This window comes from Megalops cyprinoides, chromosome 16, assembly GCF_013368585.1.
Source record: "Megalops cyprinoides isolate fMegCyp1 chromosome 16, fMegCyp1.pri, whole genome shotgun sequence".
Lineage (NCBI taxonomy): Eukaryota > Metazoa > Chordata > Actinopteri > Elopiformes > Megalopidae > Megalops > Megalops cyprinoides.
In genome coordinates, this window is record NC_050598.1 from 21,053,807 (window position 1) to 21,076,634 (window position 22,828).

General features: G+C 41.8%; 1 protein-coding gene across 4 annotated transcripts in view; it reads left to right on the top strand.

The window, feature by feature from the left end:
• Positions 1–3,036: 3,036 nt before the first annotated feature.
• csnk1a1 (casein kinase 1, alpha 1) overlaps positions 3,037–22,828 on the top strand; it is a 29,903-nt gene continuing 10,111 nt past the window's right edge. For 3 of the 4 annotated variants that reach the window (XM_036548322.1, XM_036548325.1, XM_036548324.1), the window contains exons 1-5: positions 3,037–3,786; positions 4,123–4,229; positions 16,064–16,190; positions 16,496–16,594; positions 19,787–19,870. In XM_036548322.1, coding sequence (XP_036404215.1) covers positions 3,664–3,786; positions 4,123–4,229; positions 16,064–16,190; positions 16,496–16,594; positions 19,787–19,870 — 540 coding nt within the window. In that variant the 5' untranslated portion in view covers positions 3,037–3,663. The remainder of the gene's footprint in view (positions 3,787–4,122; positions 4,230–16,063; positions 16,191–16,495; positions 16,595–19,786; positions 19,871–22,828) is intronic. The other variant, XM_036548326.1, reaches the window with a different exon arrangement.

A 22,828-nucleotide genomic window follows, 5' to 3' on the forward strand; every position in this document is an offset into this window, starting at 1 on the left:
AAGGGGTCAGTGCGCATTGAGGAAAAACAATGGCGTATGCAGTATTCGTCCCTCACTAATAAACTGTTCTCTGGCTAAATTATATCCATCCTCTTATTACCGGAACCTATTATCAAAAAAAGTCCTTGCAAGTTTTTTTAAGCTGCTCTGTACTTTTGTTTCTCTAATGTCATGATCTATAACAGATGCTCGACGATAAAGTTCGCCGGCAAAATTATCTAAACTTTGAACATCCTGTTCTGCGAGCACGAATTGTTTTTTGTTGTAACTTTTTCCTTCTACTGTGTTGTGATCTCATTCCTTGAATAAAAAAAAGAGTTTAACGTTGCTAAATAATTCTGGGCGATGCTCAATTGTAGCTCGCGCACAATAAGGCAATGCACCTGACCCTCCTCTCCTGTTGCTCCATTTAGCTGCTATGCCTGGCGTGCTTATTTTTTTGGAGTTTTTCTCACCTCTGTTCTTGGTGTTAATGAACGAGAGGGGATTTTCAGCGTACACACTCTACAGCAATCACGCTCTAACAGCAAATATTGTGCACCCCTATCTTTATGTCAGTATATGCATTTTGGTGGATGGCAGTGCGGTATAGTAGGTTTAGAACGCAGCTTGCAGTCTTAACATTTGTGGGGAACTTTGGCATTTCACCTTGGAGCATGGTATATCAGGAAATGTTCTTGATGAATAAATGTATTATATATACGTTACCCCAGATAAGAACATAAACATTATGCATTAATATTGTATTATGTTTTCTTACTCTAGGATATTGATTCCATGTAGTCTATATAGTTGTTTATAATCTTATCAGAATGAATAGAGATGAAAAAAGCAGAAGGAGAGGTAGAACTATACCTAACAGAAAACATAAATGTGCAGGGAATTGAATTAAATTCGCGGGGGGGGGGGGGGGGTGACAAGGCCATAATACAAGGATGTCTGATCCTAACCTCATCACTTTGATGTATGATAACTTCAGATAAGACTGGAGAGACATTAATAATGGGCGACTACAATGACTCCACTATTAATTGTAAAACGTGTCATGATATAGACAATTTCAACATTCTACATTTTAAAATGTAAACTTCTATGTATGGGGAATAGCAATTTAGGAAGAGATTGTTTACTGAATAAGATACTAAGTTGGGACTGAGCTCGGTAAGAAAATGACTTGCATATAATAATCATAATAGACCCCAGTCTGTATACAGTTTTGGAAACCACACTACAAAATGGATGTACAAGCTCCTGAGAAAGTAGGCATGAACAACAGCACTGGTTCCAGGCATCAAATACATAACATATTAAGAGATATTTAGGAGACTTAACGTTAGTGTCATCAAGACAAGACACTAAGGGTTTTTTGATTGAGGTCTGACATTTTTTGAAGGGATTAATAAAAAAAATCACATTGACACAGCAAAGTGTTTTTCACATAGAGAAAGCTGTTAATGCCTGGAATAGTTTACCTGGATTTCCAATAAAAGCAGAAACCCTTATCCTTTTGTCACTGTCAAACTTAATATGTTCTAATGTTCGTAAGGAGCTGTCTGCCCTATCTAGGCTTATCGTGAAATCCCTGGTGAGTTCATAATGGCATGGAAATGTCAGGCATGGTATATACAGCACAGGTTATTGGCTCCTGAGTGTTTAAATGGACAACTTTGTAGGGACTGCCATGGTGAAGTGGAGTTGACTCTCAGGACACATTCTATGGAGAATACGGGTCTGCGGTGTGAGGGAGCAGGAATACAGTTGGGTTTGTGCAGGTTTAGTGAAGTGATTCCCTGGGCACAACTCTGGGCACAGCTTTCAGCCACAGCTCAGTTAACCCATCTAATTATACGATGGGCAATGCAATAAACAAGAAGCCTATTCCGCAGAATGAGAATTCCATTGCTCCTGTGAATATGATCAAATGCTCATTTCTTTGCGAGAGACTGCTCTGTGGACTGGCCAGATTGTTGGCCAGTAAATTGATCTGTTGGTGCAAGGTGAGATTGGCTGGTGGGCTGTGTCCTCTGTTATGCTGGACAGAAACTGCTGTGTGTGTATGATAAAAGCCCAGAGATCTACTCAGTCAGCAACAGGAAACAGCATATGCACAATGTCCCAATCTCCTCTCCCACACACAATAGATCCTTATCTTGCTTGGTCAGTGCCATTTTGTTCTGTATCATGACATATGTATGCATTAACATACACTCTAAGTTATCTGTCCCAGTGGTAAAATTTCACATACTTGCAGGAAAAAAAAAACATTTATAAGATAATGAATTTTTCTCATTGTCAGCAATACATACAGTGACAGCAATTGGCTTGTCTATTTTGGGTGCTGAGAGGCCCATGGTTTCAAGTAGCATATCTCATAATGTTGCTGTCTGACCTTTTCTGCTGACAGGATGATGTTTCTAGCTCTGTCCTAGAGTCACCTACCCATTTCATCTCTATACCAGCACTTACTGCCTCACTTAGCAAAGGACATAGTTTAAAATGCATCCTTGCAGTGGGCACGACTGAACACAGAAAACAGACAAACTTCAGTAGATGGCACCAGCGATCCATAATTAACCAGGCTGTGAGCCACAATGAAATTGTCACCACCTCAACCATACTGGGCCATTTGCCACACTGGAAATTGAGCTCACTGCTCCCCTATAAATAGCAACCACAGAGCACTGTAAGCGAGGAACGATGCATCCATGAACAAAAAAGTGTTTTCAGGGTTTGCATTCTTCTAAGTCTTTGTTGTTTGTAATATGTTTTAAACGCATACTCCGTAAACATTCACAATATTTAATAGCAAGAATAGTTTTCCATGAATTTAATGAATTAATGCATCCTTCGTGGAGATAAAAGTTTGTCAAAGTTCATGTGATTAAAAATGACAAATTGAATAAAGGGCGTCCAAGTCGTTTTTTTTTTCATGCGCGCTCTCGCGCTCCTGAGGCTCGTTTCCGTTGGTTATGACGTCACAACCCCTCCCCTGCCCGCAGCTGCTCGCTCCCCCGCTCCCCCAGAGTGCCTCGCGCCGCTTCATTCTGTGAGAAGAAGTGCGTCCACCTCGAGACGGATAGAGGAACGACAAGATGGCGGAGTGAATGAGTTGCGCTTTGGGAGGAAAGCAGCGACTCAAACGTTACAGATTCCCAGGATACGGACAGAAAAGAAAATTCAACTCCAGTTAAAGGACATCGACAAAGAACCCGATAATCGACAAGTTACCGTCACCCCTCACGACGAGGCGTTGTGAAGAGGAAGCGTCGATATCAACTGGGGCTTTGGATTGCCGTTGGTGTCCTTTCGCTAGCTAGCTAGCTTGCTAGCTACCAAAAAAGACCCGACTGGAAGGCTTGGTGAAAGAGATTCAGGCATAGAGCGTTGCAGGAACTGCGTTGCTATAACTCGCTCTATCGTCGAGCTTTCCCATATAAATCCGGGTTTAGGATTTCGTTTGTAACTACTTCGTTTTGAATATTAGCTAGCTACTGATATCTAGCTCGTTTGATAGCAACATTGTTTCAAGTAGCTACGTTGTCGCTGACGACTACATCGGGACTCTTTATGTTCTGTTGACGAAGAGACCGAATAGGGCTGCGCCTAATCGATCCCAGTGTATCTTTTTAAAACCATCGAGTGTTGGCTCGTTATTTCGAGGACATGGCAAGCAGTAGCGGCTCCAAAGCCGAATTCATCGTCGGTGGGAAATACAAGCTTGTTCGAAAAATTGGATCCGGATCGTTTGGCGACATTTATCTGGCAATCAATATCACGAATGGGGAGGTAAATGGACGTTATTTTCATTAGCTTGATAATGTTATCCAACGTTACTTCTCACTAACTAGTTGGGTAATTGGCTATACCTACCTACGGTCCTTGGATTAGCTAGCTAACGTTACCTTATCAGTGTAACTAACACTTCGAGGTAGCTAACGTTATTTCACAGTTGATGTAATTAGCTAAATTTACTTCAAAATCAGTCGTCCTACTGGCTAGGTAAGGGCCATTTAGTAAAGTGATTCAGAATTCAGTTTTCAATATTTTGGCTTTATGGTTGTGAATCGTTCTGGGCACATTTTAGCTGACGTGAATATGATAATCGCACATTTTGTGTTTCAGGAGGTTGCAGTAAAATTGGAATCCCAGAAAGCCAGACACCCACAGCTATTATATGAAAGCAAGTTGTACAAAATCTTACAGGGAGGAGTGGGGATTCCACACATAAGGTAAGGATCTAGTTACACAGGCAGTTAGCTAATATTGTAACCCGAAGAACATAGCCCAAGACGAAATCTCTACTATCTAACATATGTTTCTGGTTACGTTATTTCTAGATTCCTATCTAGAATGCTGTAGCTGAACAAGAGGTGGACGTAACCAGCTAACATAAGGTTAGCTAATAGCTAGCAATCGAATCGTTCATCTAAGAATCCTACTTGTCTTGCTGAGTATCATAGGCAGTTTTCCTTAAAGCAGCATATTCCTTTGAAATATCAGTAATATGTTTGTATTGCGAATGTTTGCAGTGAATTGTGATGTGTTCACTGGGGACATTAAATCTCTGCGTAAATAGCGAATAAAAACGAATGAAAATTCCGATCTGAAATGTCATTGATAACTAGCTAGCTAACAAGCGCAAGTTGGAAATGGCCGCTCCTCTTTTGTTGTGTTTGTTCCAACATGTCTTCCTGCTCTGTTAGAAAATGGCGGCTGGTTGCAAGCGAAAACAACTTCGTAGGCCTAGGGGTATTGTTTTCAAGGTGACTTCGATGTTTTCGACCAGATCAGTGAAATTACACAAAAACTGCGTATGTGTTGGTAAATCTCGTTAACCGTTTTGGAAGGTTGGTGGAACGTCGTCTGAAAACACCCTATCGGCCATTTTAGGACCTTTAGTTAGCTGATTGAAAGCTGCCTTGTGCGTCGATAGCTAGTTAAGTAAGGGCGTTATTTAACGTTGGGGAAGTGAGTATTCCTGTTCTAGTGTAGGATAAGTAGTTGTTACACGTAGGTATGATCATATACGACACAGCTGGTTTGGTGTTCTTAATATCAAGAACTCTATAGCAAATCCCTCTCCCATCAGTAACATTCGTGTATTGTCACTTTGTTTGGAATTAAACTATGAATATCTTGATTGTGTGGCTTCGCTTTTGAACTTTTTTCGGATAGATATTTATTTTGAGTAACCACCTGGTGCTGAATATAGATGTGTGAATCCCAAACCAGCATAGTTTAATCCCCACGCCAATTATTTATTGGGGCCAAAACGTAAAAGGGTCTTTTTCCACCAGTTATTCATCAGTAGTCACTGACGGCTGTGGTCTTGGATGATGGGGTAACCTGGTTGTGAGAGACCGAAACTGTAGGCACTGTCTCGGCTAATCCACGGCAGAATGTTTGACAGTTTATGGCCCGATTAAGCCAGCCTGTCGAAGCGCATAAGGGTCAGAGTGATCATTAGCCTCTGCTGCATAGAGGGATGGGAAAGATAGATTAGACCCCTGAGCCCCCTGTTATCCATCTGGATCAGTTTTTCCAGTCATGCTCCTACCCCAGATTTTTTTTTTACTACTCCCTTTAGGCATGGCCTCTGAGGCCTGGTTTTGTTATAAAGTGACCATTGAACATGGCTTTTATTTGCGTGTCTTTTTGAAAACATGTCAAATTGAAACAACCAGGCCTTCATCAGATGAAAACTTTTTTTTTTGTGCACAAGTGCAGCCTTGTTTTGTGAGAAATAAAATGGATTTCATCACTAAGTGGATTAGTTTTTCAGTTGTTTTGTAATTCCCACACCCCTTTTCAACAATAAAATGGAATATGCTGCATGTAGCTGGCACCCACTGATTCATGTGGCAATAAATGTTGCCTACCGAGGTCCTAGTGTTAGTGGGGAGCTGGCAAGGGGGATTTTGTAAGTGGCTGTTGAGTATGACTAAGATTAGGATCTGTTAGTAATTGCTTAACATAATTTGTTCTTGTAGCCAAGACATGGATTAAGTGAATGGTGCTGATATCAACAAAGTTCTCCTTGATGGTTAAGATGTGCGTGGTTTTGTCTGAATACTGCCACCAGGAAGTTTTGTTCTCAGTTTTTGGAAGTGGTCGTGCATAATGGTAGGTGTATCGAATTCCGTTTTTGTTTTTGGTTGGATTTGTGAGGACTGGTTGAGGAAAACTATTTCTCAACATATTCAACAATTATATTTTTCTGAAACAATATGAGGACTGGCATTTTTCACACTTAAGAAGTGGTTGAAGTTGCTAGGGTTTGCATGTTTACCATGTTTGATTGCTCTTTGAACCCACTTTCCATTTTAAACTTTGATTTTATTGCTTTAAGATAGGCCTTTAGTATTTTGTCTCACCGGTCTGCGAACAGAACTTTGGCATTGGAATTGCCATCATATGGACATGAATAGTGTTGTTTGTTTGCTCGGCACTTAATTTGAATGCAGCACCACTTTCAATGAAAGTTCTCTTCAAGTAATGAGGAAATGTCTGCCTTTCCCTGGAATTGTAGAATTGTAAGGCAAATTAAGCAGTTTTTGGTGCCAAAGCCCTGTGTTGGTTTTTTTAACCCAGTTTTTGGCTGTGTTCCCTCACTGTTACAAGGAGCTACATGGACAGCGTTGGGCTGATTTGCAAGGAGGACAATTGGGCTTAATCATCATAATAGAAAGTTTCAAGCTCCATTTCCTTGTCAAAACCAAGTTCTTTGTAATGGTGATTTTTCAGTAACTTCAGTTTCATCAGTTGAACAAGGAGAGTTGCATTAGTGTAGAAGAGTCGTCACACTTCCTATTGGTCTCCAAGCAAGCCGAGCTAGCAAACTTTCAGCTACATTTGAGCTGCAGCCTCTTTGATGTAGCTGTGTTAAGGTTTAGGTCAGTGTGGAATATGACTCTGTGTAGTAAAGAATTAATGTGTCCTTTATGTTTGCATGTCGCTGTCTGATGACTGTGGTCTGTCTTGTGACTTTCTCTTGATGTGTGTGACCTGTTACAAGGCCTGTTAATCAACATTTCTGAAAGTTAAAGTGCACCCTGCAGCCTGTTCACTAGCTTTGAAGGAAGCCTTAAATGATAAGGGTGTTCAATTTTAAATATTTTCAGAACTGGTTTCTCTAGTTGTGCTTCCTTCTCAGGATAGAACTGATGATCAGAATCCTGCTGTAAATCCAATTAAAATGACAATTTGGAATGGCTTCAGTTGAATTACAGCCTTAATTAAGGTCAAAGAAAGGACTGGAATTTTTAAAAAATATTTTCAGATGGGTGGAAATGGGATGTTCAGTGTTTGGAGAGGATACCTTTTACCCAGTTATGTTAAATTGTGTTACACAAGTATGGAGTGGTTTTAAGTGTATAGTATGGTTGTTATAAAGGTAAACAATTTGTGGAAAAGTAGGAATCAGTAATGTTATGGCCAGTTTAATTAGGAAAATGAAATGCTTGATTGATAAAGGAATATTCACTAAGATTTTGCTTTTTTCCTCATAGCTACATTCATGTGGACCCAGCCTGTCCCACGTTGGCTTAAGCTGTTCTTTTTTTTTTTTTTTAATTCCTGCAGGTATATCTGTCTGCAAATTCTTTCCTGCAGCATCATAAGTCAGTACCCCTCACTGCCCTCTTACACATCACCTGCTAGTACCATGCGGCAGTGTGCTTGCCAGCTTCTGAATTCAGGTTACTTTGTAAACTAAGGAAACATTGAAAGAAGTAATTATGCTGCAGCTCATCTATCATTTTGCATATACTTCCATTTGTTTTGCCTTTGACTACTGCTGTAGCGCTCCAGTTCTAGTTATGTCTTGCTATGTTGACAGCTATGAAATTGCACAAAATTAGCATGCAAGTGTGGTTTGGCAGGAGTATGTTCATTTGAAATGTTTCAATCTGCACAATAGAGGAAATGAAGGGTTTCAGGTTGAGTAGTTGGCTGCTCTGTTACCTTAATGAATGAGGTTCCCCCTGACCATGCCAGAATGCGCACTGCTCTGTGGTCAACAGCACTGTGGGTCTCTCACTTCTGCTTGCAGACCCTGCCACAGGGTAGAACAGCTACTTAAATGGGGAGCACCCCTAGTGGGAGTGCTAGTAATGTAGTTGGCTCGTGCATTCTCAAATTCATTTTCTGTACCTTCCCATTCTGGTTCTCAGTCATGCAGTATAACTGTGGCTAGGTGATACTTACGGCATACTGTACTGAAATATCCAAGAACACATTCCAGTATGGTGTGAGCTGAAGTACTTTGGTGAGATTGCACCAAAGAAAGAAGCAAATGCTTATCGCCCATCAGGCTCAGAACTGATGACACTGCAAAACTAGATGCAACATTAGCTGTTCTTGGAAATGTGTTCATATATGTTGTAGTTGGTGGTAGGTGCAGGAATTGGCTAACTAAATCGAGAGGAAGTACTCTGAGGCGCCCAGGTCCTGATCCCCAGGGATCAAGATGTCCATGCTACGCCTGTGCAAATAAAATTATTTGGGATCATTTGAGTAGCATGTGGACACTGTCTTCTCTTGAACTCCTTACATTTACCATTATTTAATTGAATCAGAAGTACAGTATGGCCTAATGTACTTTTATAGTAACCTTCAATGTTACATAATTCTGTATGCCAACCAACTCATCTGAAGTTAGTGTTGCTGATTATCTAATTAGTTCTTTGAAAAACTTTTTGGCCAGTAGTTTCAACACCCATGATCAGATTTACAAAAAAGAATCTTGAAAATACTGCTCTACCAAAAATTTATATTCTTAAACTTTCCAAGCTGACAGATACTTGAAATGGGGGGGGCTTTTGTCACGGAACACCATCACCACACATGTGCAGGAGCACCACCATACTTTTCATGTTACATTCACAGTTCCAAAGCTTACAATTACATCTTGTCATTTCATTGATGTGGCCATCTAACAATTACCAGTGAACCCAATGGCTATCTAAGATAGCATTTAATTGTTGTAAGATTGCCTTTATGAAGGTATGGTATAAAGTAGACCTAGACATTAGCCACTAATGAGTAAGGATGCATTGCCATGAAGCAGGCTGCAGGCAGCATTGATGCTAAAATGATAAGGTATGGAGGCCACAGCTGTGCAGGCCGAACTCTTACCCTGCACCCCTGAAAACCAACGCTGATTCCAGAGCAGTAAGTCAGCGGTCCAGGCTTAACCGCTCACTGCTGCAGTTATACAATTTATTCAAGGCCCGTTTCTTGGCAGGTTAGTTTTGTATTGAGCTTTGTTATGCACTCCGGACTGCCAAAGGGAATAATGAAGCTGTTATATAATCGGGAATTTCAAGCCTCCAGTCTCAATAGCTTGGGCACTTGCATTGTTTTCAGAGACATCAGCATGTTCCCGATGTCCTCAAGTTTGTGTTACAGCAGTCCTGCGTAATCTCGGGTAGTGCTCTCCATCTGCCAGAGCTGAACTCTTCCAAACAAATGCACTGGGAAGTCATTTTTAGTAAAAATCCATGGCTGAAATACAGCAGATTTGACGTACCTAAGCCAAACATTAAATGTTTGGCACTATACTTTCTTTTATCCCTTAACAAGGATGGAAGTTAAACTGTAGATGTAGATGCATGTCTTTTTGAGGCATATGTGAAGCATATGTTATGGGAATTCAACGTTGATCCAGCAAGTAGGAATAAGCATAAGGTCTATGGAAGATGGAAAAAAACCATAAGCTGTCACCCCCACGTTCAGGGGGGGTACTCATCATGCTGAAAGTGTGCCACACACCCTTTGCGTAGACTTGATCCTTGACTGTCATTTCCTGTATCTAAAGTATGGAAATGTAAATTGCTGCCTGTCCAGTACTAGAGGGGAAAAACCTATATTCTACTTTTGAAGTCGTTTAGAAAACTGTCTTAGTAACTGAAGTGATTTTTGAGGTGTATATAAAGCATAAAATGTAATAAATACTGATACTTGATACTTGGAGTGCTAAAGTCCATCAAACTGAGATGACTTTACTAAAGCCTTATATATAGTATTATTTTTGCAGGCTGAAGCAAGCACACTCAGGACATTTTTACTTGCACTGGTAACTTAGGTTGAAATAGCTTCTCCACACTTGAATAATTTAGTCCAAATCTCCAGGCCGATGGTACCTCTGGCATTCCAGTCCGATCCAGAGCACAGTCAGAACCATTAAACTGCACGGCCTACCAGGTTACTTCCTGGGGCAGCTTGCTGTCTGATCACTGCAAGTAAAATGGGCTTATTGGTTGTAGATTACCGAAAATGAAGACAATCATACGTTTTTAGGAATATGAATAACTTGGAGTTAGAGAGACAAAAAAGTAGCTTAGCTGTGAGTCTTGGCAGTGCTGCAGTGACGTTGCAAGAATACACTGGGGAAAGCACTATCATTGTGACTGCCAGTCTGAATCCTGGGGATCATATCCAGTTTCTTAACTACCCTCCATGGCCAGGTGAGACTGGGTATGAGTTGAGTAACTCTTGACATGGGTATACCCAGGTCCTGCATGGATAATTTTTTTTTTGTGAACATGAAATATGTGCTATCAGTGGTTCTGCTGAGCTATTAGAGCCTGTGCACATGTATGTTTGGAGTATGGAATGGGCCCGGGGAGGCACAGGGCAGCTGAAGGCTCCAGCCTTGATGAAAATCACCTGGCTGTAGCATATACTAGAAATGTAAACAAAAACCAGGAACCAGCTGTTGTGCCACATCACACAGCTAAGGCACCTGGGTTTCCCCTTCTTAAAATATCTTAACGAGTTGTTTGTTCCACCAGGTTTGGGTAACCAAATGGAGGTTGTTCCTGTTATTGTAGAGATGCCTGTAAGGGCCGAATGTTTGAGTACAATAATAAAGTCAAGGTACGCCTCACTGTAATTATGTGCTTGTGATTCAGTATTAAAGTTGAATAGCGAGTAAATTTTGGTTTTGCAAATGGAAAGTTAATGGCATTAGCAAGGCATTTTGATGCTGCCTAAAATAGCACCAAAGACTTTTTTCAAAATAAAGAGCGTTTTGCTTTGCAAAAAAGTACCATGTATACTACTTCTGTTGTACAAAAGGTTAACTACTAAAGGTGAAACTATGTTCTGCAATAATTTGTCCAGACCTCCATATGACGCTACAACGCATATACAAATGTACTTGTTTATGAAGTGTACTGTACAGTATAAGAAAACTATACCATTAAATAGTGTATTTACACCTTGGCAAGAGTTTTGAGTTTGTATTTGTGCATTTACATGACCTATAATTATTTTTTTTAATAATCAACAGTCCGATTTGCAGAGAAGAGGAAGAGTGCATTTTGGACTCCTGAGAAGGTTAGCCTAAAATTGGTTATGGAAACCTGAAAGGATTTCAGTGAGCCCGTTCATTAAAATGTTTAATATCAGTACCTATTAATTTGGAGGTAGAGAATTATTTATTACATTTCAGAACTTGATGTGCTGCTGAATCTGAATAAATTTATCTATTTTCATGCCATGGCAAATATGAGCAGCTGGAGTCAACTGTGTGAGCAGGGTGGAGCACAAAGCCTACTACCCATCCTTGTAGTCACCTGTCTGTAGCTACATGGAAACTTAGAAACTCCAGAAAAGCAGAGGACAGCGGGACAAAACCTTTGGTTCCAAGGCTTATCGTGATAGACATGTCATTGCACAGAAATAAAGGCATTACGGCGGTCTCAAAATGTTCTCTGCCAAGGCTCCTTATGTGCATAAGTTTGTGTTACCTGGCAGATGCAGTTTTAATAAGTAAGATCTGCTCCATAACTCGAGGGGCTCTGCAACAATAAAGGCTGGTTTCACTTTTCTCCTAATGCAGGTTCCATTGTGTTTTATTAACAGCATGTTGTTTTAATTACTCTGTTTTGCCGTCGTCTCGGCTGAGTGATTAGCTCGGGAGTGGAGGAGGGGATGGATGAAGGCAAGGGATTTTCTGGGCCTCTTTGTATGGCCGTCATTTGGCATTTACTCTGCCCTCCGTGGTTCTGTTTGCATGGGTGTGCACGCTCTGCTTGGGGGGGGGGGGTGTGTTTGCCAGTTCAAAGTACAGGTCTCCACTGCAGCCCCATTGTTGCCATTGCGAAATGAGCCAGCTTGCGGAACACGCGGACGGCTGCTCTGGCCGGTCCGGCTGAAGCGTAAGTGCGGAAGCAGAAGCAAAATGGCTGTGGCCAGTTGGGGCACCTCGTTTCACCACACTGCCCCTCTTTGTTCACAGGAGTGTTAGCTTGCTGGTTGCTTGGCGACTGTGGCTGTTGAGTGCTAGTAAGGTCCGGGACTCCCTGTGACCTCAGACAACAGATCTGACGGGAGGGAGCCTGAAAAATAAAACCAAGATGTTAATGATATATGAGCCCCCCCCCCCCCCCCCCCCCCCCCCTTCCCAGACCAGCCAGGCACCAGAGCTTTTTCCAGGAGAACAGGTACAGCCTGGTTACTGCTGGTTACAGCATTTCTTTTTGAAACAATTGTGGGACACTGCAGTGTGCAATCTATTGATGTATGTGAACAAAAGATCTTTGAATATAAAAATGCAAAGCAATGCCAATTACCTTTTTGTGTTGTCAAGGGATCATATTGCACAAAACAATATGCTATATCAGTTTTGGAACCAACAAAACTTGTATAACCAGCAAACTTGCCTCCTAAGGTAACAAAGGACGATGATGTGAAAGGAAAGTTAATTTGTTCAGAAATAAGAGCCCATCCGTTAGGAACGAAATGCTCTGTATACGATTGTAGGTCTTATAGTCAAAATGTAACAACGTCCAGAGTAGTCCCATCATGGTTACTAGTGGAAATTATCGACGGCCGCTTTTGTTTTTCTCCAGCTAATGCTGGCTAATTTCTGCAAAACTGATTCTGTTTCTGAGATGATCTGCTAATATCACATATCATGTGCATAATATAGGTGAGTAGAGAGATTTTTACACCTAGTTACCTACTTACCCAAAACACCATTATTTAGTTGGTGTGGCTCTCATTTGCAGTACAGAATGTTTCAATGTGTTACAATCACTGGTTGGAAAACAAAGAGGTGGAAGAAGTACTAGTGGAAATAGAAGTTTTCAAGGTGTGTTCTGGGGTGTTTAATCTTAAGAGTGAACTTGAATTCTGGAGATGCATCTGCTTTACTGATTGGCTAGATCCTTTGGAGCTTTTAGCCTCATTGAATGTTCCATTTCATTATATCTGTTGGGTGCACAAGTTGCCACCTCTGGTAAGACTAATGATCTCCCCTGAGGAGACATCTGATGTGCTGAATCTTTACAATTTTAGAAAGCTAGCAACTAAAACTTAACCTTTTAAAATACAGTATTGCTATTTTTGCATGACTAGGACCAAGCAGTCTTAAGATCATCGATATGTTAGGCGTTAGGTATTGTATTGTTCTATTCATTAAGTGAAAAAGTTATCTAAGTTTCTTTTTTGCTTGAATTGTATCTTATGTTTCACAGAGGTTTAATAAGGTGAGAACAAAAGTTTTCCAGTCAGTGACCTTTCCCAGCAGGATGCTTATATAGAAAGCAAGCCTCTTCCTGTTGTAGGCATTCAAAACTCCCAGCATGTCTGTTTTCAGTCATTCTGAGATTCTCAAAAGCAGTTAGACATCATGGACTCCTTTCCAAGTTCAGTTATAGATTGGAACATTCGACTACAACTGGACTTGGAATACTCAACTACATGTCTTTGGAGGACAGATGGAAACATTGTCCCACGTCCAGCATTAATGGCTGATGGTAAAATGAAAAAGAGGCCAGATGGGGGACCTGTGACGTTTTCAGTTATTTTGTTCTATGACAAAAATGAGGAATGGTTACTGTCCAATCGTAGTTAGATGCATTTCTTACTAGTGCATAAAGGTAAAACATTTTTCACTGCCCTGCTAGGGATGTCATATTGTTTTATGAAGAATAACTGAATGATGAAGAATAATGGGTCGATGGTATTTCTCAGGACGTTTATGGAAGTTGTACTGGTGTGATGTCCTTTAGTTTCAGGTGTCCTTTAGTTTTGGATAGTGCGGGGGGCGCCTTGCCTGCAGAATGAAGCATCTCATACCAGTTTTGGACATATTTTCATCTATTTTTTACTTGGGTGTTAAGTCCCCTTTTGTGTGTTCACTTTTTTGTCATGTTTTGATTGCACAGGTAGGCATCTTCTTTTTTCTGAAATTAATTATCAAATTGAAGTTCTACTAAAATGGCTGATAATCTGGCATTGCACATGTTTTTCCCCCACAGTGTCATACAGAGACAGCTTTAGTAAAAACCTAAAGAATGTTGTCCATTACTAGCATGGAACAGACACTGCCTCAAGGTCGGCTTACTGAACAGTGTCTCCATTTTAAAGTGCCTCCATCAAACAAACCTGGCAGGTTCCTCCTCTTATGCAAGAAAACCCTTGGGTATGACTACTCCTAGTTAGCGTGTCAGCCAGACTTGCTACTGATGAGCTTGGTAGATGCATACAAATGAAGAAATGTAATTGGCTGTGCACAGTGTTACTAAAAGTTGTCTTGTTAGATACATGTATTACAGATATGGATAGATGTGTATTTTCATTGATCATGAGCTTGTTAAATTGGCATTTGAATATATTAATAGGTGTGATTTTCTGCTGACAGTTAAAGCCATTGGGAAACTCATCCAAACTCAAACCAAATTATACTAGAAGTAAAATATCACCCTATCACCCACACGTAAAACCGGAGCATGAAATGTCTGGCTTAGTATGCCAACAGCTTGATGTCATAAAGCGCTGTAGTGTTCCGTTATCTGAAAGGGTCTGTACAAGTTAAATGTTTTTGTCTGTGAGTGGATGTGTTTTTTTGAAAAGTCCATCTGAAACATGGCTAACAGTCAGATGACTTTATAAAGCGAGTTACAAAGCAGTACACCATGAGAGGTGAATATCTTTTTTTTATGAGCTCACATGATTCTGATGAGGATTTTGTTTTTTTTCCTGTGCTGTGTGCACTGGGATCTAATGTTGGACTGTGATCCATACCAGAATGTGATGCATTTCCCAGCAGTAGTTTTGTTATGGTAGTGTAAAGCCCTTTGCTTCTGCCTTATGATTGGCTGAGAGTGGGAGGCCTCCCACTCCTGACCTGTGAAGCTTGTGTGTCATGCTGGGCAAACACAAGGCTGACATCTCTCACATTCACTGATATTTCATTGGCGTGTTGCTTTTGCCCTGTGTGGTAATCTTTTAACCCTTTGGGGGGTTATTTGGCGGTGGGGTCCGCCCTCCCTACTCTCCACACAAATTTACTTGTCGTTCTTAAATGCGTCACCTTTGCACTCATACCAATGAATCCAGCCATGCAGAGTACCCTTTCTTGCTTCACTCAGACAAGCAGTGGGACTGGTCTGACCAGGCAGTTCTCCTCAGCAGAAATGGGATGTGTATCTATCTCGAAAGCCTTTAGTTTCTTTTTCATACAGACTGCCATGCTTGAGAGAGAACCCCTTGTATTCCCCCCCCCCGTAGAGAGGCAACATTGCTAACTGTTGTCTGCCCGTGCAGTTCAGATCACCCCTGGAAATCGTCATGTATGAACCTCACCCTGCCACCACCCTACACCAGGCTCCAGTATAGGGAACGCGTTTTAATCACATCACCCCTATTAACCTCCTGTTTGACTTTTTATTTTCCACATTCAGGGTGATGTGACTAGGTGATAGCTGATTTATCTATTCATGTCAGTTCTTGACCATTTTTTTTGATATTTTATGGGCATATTCTGTCAGAAACAATATTGAATTTGCACAGTGTGTACTTCCCCATGTTGTGGCTTTTCATTTCAATTTCATCGGTCTGAATCATTTCACTGGGGCAGATTTGCCCTGTGGAAAGAATTATTTCCTCACCACTAACATTGGGTTTGGCCAGTGATCGATCATGGGAGAGTGCTAAAAACCTATGGAATGTGTAGAATGTGCCAGCACTTTCAGTGTTGAAATGTTTGCCTTGTGCTTGTCATGCTTGCACCTCGATGGTGTATTGATTGATGAATGTGGTTTTGTTACAGGTGGTACGGCCAAGAAAAGGACTACAATGTCCTAGTGATGGATCTGCTGGGCCCCAGTCTGGAGGATCTCTTCAACTTCTGCTCGCGCAGGTTTACAATGAAAACCGTACTAATGCTCGCAGACCAGGTAAGCTGCTTTTGGGTGGGGTTATGACAATGGAGGCAGCGGTGTTATTGCATAATGTTCTGGAACGCCTTGATAAACCTGTACTTGCCTTTTGGAACAGCAATCTTAATTTGCCGTTTGATCTAAGTTAAATGTTTACTTTTTCCCAAATGGTTATAGCATGTCCTGTACAGTTCTTCAGTTGCCCTTGTTGTATAGAAGCAGAGTTCTTCTGAACAAATATTGGCGTACAGAACATACATTGTTGTTTGAAGCCCTTGACTCCCCACTGTGGACTGAAGCGGTGAGCCTCTTTGTTTTCACAGATGATCAGCAGAATCGAATACGTGCACACAAAGAATTTCATCCACAGAGACATCAAGCCAGACAACTTTTTAATGGGTATTGGCCGTCACTGTAACAAGGTAAGCTTTCAGTACTGTCACTTCCAAAGGTTACAGGGAGCAGATGTCCAATCTGTTTGACAGCATGCTGAGGTATGGTGAGCAGTTCACTTGCAGTCTGCTTCAGTGTGTAGGAGTAAGAGGATCTGTTGTGCGCAGCATTGAAAACTAATCAAATGGCTCACACTTCAGTTTTCCCACTGAATTTTAATTTCCCACATCCAGAGTAAACCTAACTGATAGTAGATATGTTCACGTCATCAGTGTTTCATGTATTTGGCGAGGCAGGGAAATATTAATTTCAGTGACTCCATTTTTGTTTTTGTCCACAGAACTGAAAAATGTTTAAATGCAGTTGATTTGTCAGTATGTTCAAGTTGTGCCATCTCCCCCTTATATATACAGATCGTCAATTTTCAGTAGCACTGTGAGAACAAGTGTGTACTTAGACTATAGCTCATTAGCTGTTTGTTTGAAGGTGTTTTTTTCTCCAGTGAAATGTCAGGTTTCATATGATAGGACACCCTTTTGTACTCACTGTAACCCTTGAGCAATATTGGTGAGATTTCTAGTGCTTTGGGGGTCTAGGAGTGCATCTTGGTCATTGATTTCTTTCTGCGGTTTTTGAATGCCCTCACAGGAGTAAGAAAAGGCTTCTGCATGACCTGTAATCCTACTTGTTCTTCCCTCAGCAGAAAATGAGGTGTTTGTGTGATTTAAGTTTTTCATATTTATACTGTACCTAAAGTTGCCTGATTTTTATTTTATGTTTTAAATATTTCGTTATTTGGAGCCCTTGCAGACAGGCAACATTTGGCAAAGTTAAAGCATGATGTGTGCTAACACACAACCGCCAGCATAAGCCCTGATGGTTGTCGGTGCTACTTTAGAAATGTAGCTTTAGAGAAAAAAAAAAAATAAACGTAGCACTTGTCACATACTCTTACCATCAAAGCCTGTATTACCATTTTTGGCAGTGCTGTCTGGGAACTAGTGTTTACCATTGTGTGTCTGTGTGAATGCCAGCCTCAAGCTTCTTTTTTTTAACACACATACATAAAATACCATTTTTTATTTTTCATACTAAATTTAATCTGCAAGAAAAAAAATCACTCATCAACAACGATGCCAATACCCATTGAGCAACTCGCCCTTCGGACGGTGTTCCCCGATGTCCCATCCGGTAATTCCGAAGAACAGCCACAGAAGACTGGAAAAGCCATAGCTTTTGCCGAAAAAAAAAGCCCTCTCATCAGTTCTGAATCAACAGCGCCTCTCTATTTGAACTCTTTGCTAACTCCTTTCCACCCCCTGCCTCTTTCGCCAGAGTGCTGATTGCCTTCTCTCACTTGTCACTGTATTGACCAGTCCAACCGGTAGAGTGAGAATTGTGCTTGTGGGAAGTGTTCCCAGCAACCGTATCAAAAGTGCAAAAAAAAAAAAAACCCTTTCCAAACTGGCCTGGATGTTAATGTTAGTCACAGAAAAGTGGAGAGAGGTGGTTCCATGCAGATTTAGAACCACACTCCATTTGTTCTCTCCCCCACCCCAAAGTCTGACCTGAGGAAGAGTGGTGCTTACTGTGGAGATATTTTTCCTTCACTGGCCTGATGTGGCAGGCTCAGCTGTCCACTGCTCTGTCCCCACAACCTTTGAGAGAATCTACTCTTCCTAATACTTGAAAGAAGCCACTCCGGTCAGATCCATGGTTAAGAGAGACATTCCTTGCAAATGGTAATTTTGTCCCACGGTTTGTCCTCTTTGCTCACAAGCACCATTGAACATGAAAATAAACCCTGATTTATTTATTCTAAAGCTAAAATGTGTTTAATATTTAAACACACTCATCCCCGATCAGCTGCTTTTCCATGCTGTGGAGATTGCTGCTCAGCCTGGCATCATTGTGTGCTAATTGCTTTTTTCCCCTTCCCTAAGCTGCACCCTTGAAACTTCCAAAGCAAAAACCACCTTCACAAAAACTGTCCTGTTGTCCCGTTTCTTCAGCTGTACTAAATCTGCATAAAATTCACAGCTACCAAATAATTCATGCTCATTAGTTGAGCTGCATGCTTTTTTTGTTTGGCTCTGTAGAGCTTCTCTTTGCCTGATGGGCCTCACCAAAGGTTGCCAAAGTGTTCTACCCTCTTCCTTACTGAAGGTGTTTCACCTTTTCAGTGACCTCATTACAAAACAGAAGACAAATATCACAAATGATTTGTTGCTCTTTATAAGATCATGGATGGGGGTGGTGTGGGGGTGCTGAGTTTGGGATGCTGCATTTGTTTGAAAAAAAAAATTCTCATGCCTAATTATAAAAGGAGGCTCCATTCTTGGGAGTGGCCTGAGAATTTGCCCTTTTAACCCTAGTTGTGCCCGGAAAGCCAGCTGCAGCCTGTACTCTGACCTTGTGCAGAGTCGACTGTTCCATGCAGTTAGATGGGGGTAGTCCCACTGAGCTTGTGTATCAGCTGGCACGGCTAGCGTTAAATGCTGAGACATCAAAAAGCCACTGCAAAGTCAAAAAGCGGAACAGGCTTGGAAGTGTATACATCTGAAAATTACAACTAATGTGCATAGGGGGCGGGGGACGGGCAGCTGTAATTTATGGCTGTAATTTCCCAGTCAACCTGCTGGTACGCCTTTAGAGAATAAGAGCAGTGTGGTCTGCGTAGCTTGCAGAATGCCCTCCACAGCCTAGCCCAGGGGTGTCAGAGGGCCACGGGTATGCCAGTTATCCTCCCAAACTATTCCCCTGGCTTAGTTGATCCAATTAATTCAGAAGCGTCATACGTGTACACCTGTGTACACATCAGTAAAGGAGTTATTGTCTGTATGACACAAATGCGACCTTTAGCTATTGCTTACCTGTGAAAAGTGAATGATAGCGCCGAGTGAGCAATTGAGCCAAGGTTAGAACAAAAAGTCAGCACAGGCGTGGCCCTTTAGAAACAGTGAAGACACCCCTGGCCTAGCCGTAATATTGAGATGGCAGTTTTGCGTCTGGGCCCTGGCTGGGCAGTCAGCAGAGCTCTCTCTCTGATGTTGGCTAGAAAGCTTGATCATGGAAGGAGGCCTTGGGCTTTCTCTTCCTCCTCCTCCTCCTCCCTCCTGCTCCCGTTCTTTTTCTGAGCCTTGGTGTTGCCTGTCTGCGCTGGCCATATGGGGTTGTCAGCAATACTGTTTGATGCACTGCACCCTCTATTGTTTGTTCAGTGTTTAGAATCTCCAGTGGGGAAGAGGAAAAGAAGCTTGGCTGTTAGTTCTTCTCAGGACCCATCTTTCTCAGGATTAAACCAGGTCTGAAACCACAACCGCCTCTTAATATTCCCCCAAATTATTTGTTTTGGAGGTTTTTTTTTTCCAATTTTAATTTTTCAGCAGTATTACCATTTTAATTTGATCAATAACCATTAAGTTGTTGGCATTTAATCCAGACACACATGCTAAACAGATCGGAGGATTAACACCTAATCCAGATTTCAGGGATCTGCATTTAGGTGGATGAAGGACAAGGCGACCAGTGGAAGTAGGAGTGGGGGTTTGGTTTGAATGGGTTTACAGGTAGTGTAGCAAAGAATATTGCAGCAAATTTTTTTGCATGTACCTGTCTTTCAGTTGCTCCGTTTCTGTGCTGTTGAGGCAAACGGATTTGAATTTGAATACGTGAGTGCAGCATCTTGTTTTGGCTTCCAAAACAAGATTGACATTATTGCGTTTCCTAATGCGGCAGTTAAGTGGGGGGGTGTTGCATCATATGGAAATGTCAGAGCCATATCAGTAACCCACGTGAGCCCAGCCTTCCCCCACTGCTCTCTCAGATATTTACCAGCGCATTCCTAACTCAGATAGTCATTGGGGAACGTGGAGATGACCAGAGTCATTTGGTAAAGAGAATGGGCCAACCTCGCGCTTGATTGACAGTAGAATTTACAGCCACATCCCTTGACTTGATTTAGCCTCATTAGCTGCACAGGATAGCCCACAGCACTCACTCTCCAGTCTCGCTGAGGAAGGCAGAGTACCTGAAAATCTGGTGGTGCAGGAAGCGTGCTTATGCCATGCTGTGATCAGAATCAGTCCGCAGACTTTGATGCTGTCCTCTGTGAACGGCACAAAAGGACGTGCCACGAAATTGTCATACCTCAGCAACCTGTGGAGGTAAAAGCCGCTGTGGAGTTTACTTTGATGGTGATAGGTCTGGGTATGCACACTCCAGAGAGAAGGATGGGGGCGGAGGATCGGCACAGGGTGAGTCGCCTGCTTTTAGAGGTCCACTCACAGCATATCTTTTGCCGAGCTCATCTGAACCAGCTGCCTGGAGGAGGGCTGATGTCACAGCCTGCTCCTGGCCAGCAGCCAGGGACACAGAGATAGGAGTGCAGTGCAAGGGTGTGTGTTTGTGTGTGTGTGTGTGTGGAAGTAGTGGGCCTGGCAGTAGGGTGTGGGCAGATTTTGTTCACTATCAGGCTGCTGTTTCCTTCTGACCCATCCTGCTGTTGAAGGCTGTTGACAGTGATACCTCAAGAGAGAGTTTGTGAAATGCTGTTCTCAGGAAGTAGCCTGTGATGCCTTTGTTCAATAAACCTGAATCGAAAAGCTTTGATCCCTGCAAGAATAAAAGGCATTGGCCACCAAGCCTGTCTTGTTTTGTCTAGAAAACTGGTCAGATACGTGTTTTTTAAGGTGATGGAGTACCAGAAAAATCCATTTCTAGCTGTGATATTTTGGTCTTGTGAAAATTGTGCCAAAAATGTTTTTAATTATATGTAATTTATGTGGCAGGGATAATGTGTTTTTCCCCAGATAATTTCTCTGAGTGGTTAAAATGAGCTTTTAGATCCTGGCCTTCTGATTTCTGATAGCACTCATTTAAGCAACATATGACATAGGTGGCTCTGCTCTGCACTAAAGTCTGTGTGTTCATAGTTTTGCTTTTTCATAGACTTCCTGACTTTAGGTTGCGTGTCTGCGGGAAGAGTAAATGATTGTCGTCAGAAGAGGAAGAGGTTCTCACATAGTCTAGTCTACGGAGCAGTGTTTACAAGAGACCACTTCCTCAATGAAAGTGAAATGACTTGTCAGAAAAGCTTCATGTTACTGGAAGCCGCATCTTCCATTTGTGCAGTAAATGATTTGCAGCATTTTCCAAACCTAACACTACCTTAGTATTTACAGTAATTGTTTTCTTTTGGTTTAAATTGGACATATTCAACATTGTACTTTCAAACACCCATAAAAAAGTAACTGTTGGAGGACCAAGTGCCATTATTGCTTTCCTCATAAAGGAAATGTCAGCCAAGCTTGTTTGTCCCTTTTTGGGATGAGGTAAGAGTTAAGTGTCAGTAAACACTGCCGGTGTGTTCCCCAGTGATGCACATTAGCTCATGAGTGATTGGTATTTCTTGCAGTTTTTGTCATCTTGTTTGGATAAATGTAACTGGTTGATTTCTATTTGAGTAACATGGCAGCTGAAATTTGTAAGCAGTCAGAAAGTAATGTTCAAACTTCTCATTTAAGAAAGTGCTACATTACAGTGTAAGATCCCTGGAGTGCAACTTAGGAGAGGATTTAAATTTTGGGAATACTGTGGTCTGACACAGGCCGTTTTCAAATAATAGTTCCTGCTATGCTTTGTGTTATTGGACAGATTAGCTCATATAACTTATAGCCCAAATATGGTTGGCACCCACCTGAAAAGCATTTTTACATTTTCCAAATCAGGTTTCCCAGCTGTAATTAAAATTCAGCACACTGAAACTGTAACATGAAAGTGAGGAAGAAGCACACTGCATTCCCACCCCCTGCTGTCTGTTCTGTGAACGCTGAAAGATTCTATATTGGGTGTCCTGGCTTAGCCACATTGAGTATTTATAGACCCTGCGATGTTCCATTCTGCTTCTGCAGCTGAATACAAGCAAAGGTACTTATGGGATGGGAGGGGAAAAAAACTCAAGTTAATGAACATCTAAAATGGATGTTTGGCACTCTGCAGCAGCGAGTCTCAGACGTGGAGTGGCGGGCGGCGTTCGCGTGTGCACGGTTGTCTTTTCCCAACTGGACTTTCCAGATAGAAGTGTCTAAGTGGAATTTCACGCTTGGCGTAACTAATTTTCTTGACAAGAGGAAATAAGGTTTGAATCCCTCGCTGAGCCAAGCAAGCAAAGATGCATGGCTGAGTGGTTCTGTTTCAATACCATTACAGTGCAGTACTGCTGCCTCAGTGGAGAGGGGAGAATACCGTGGGTGAGGCACTCT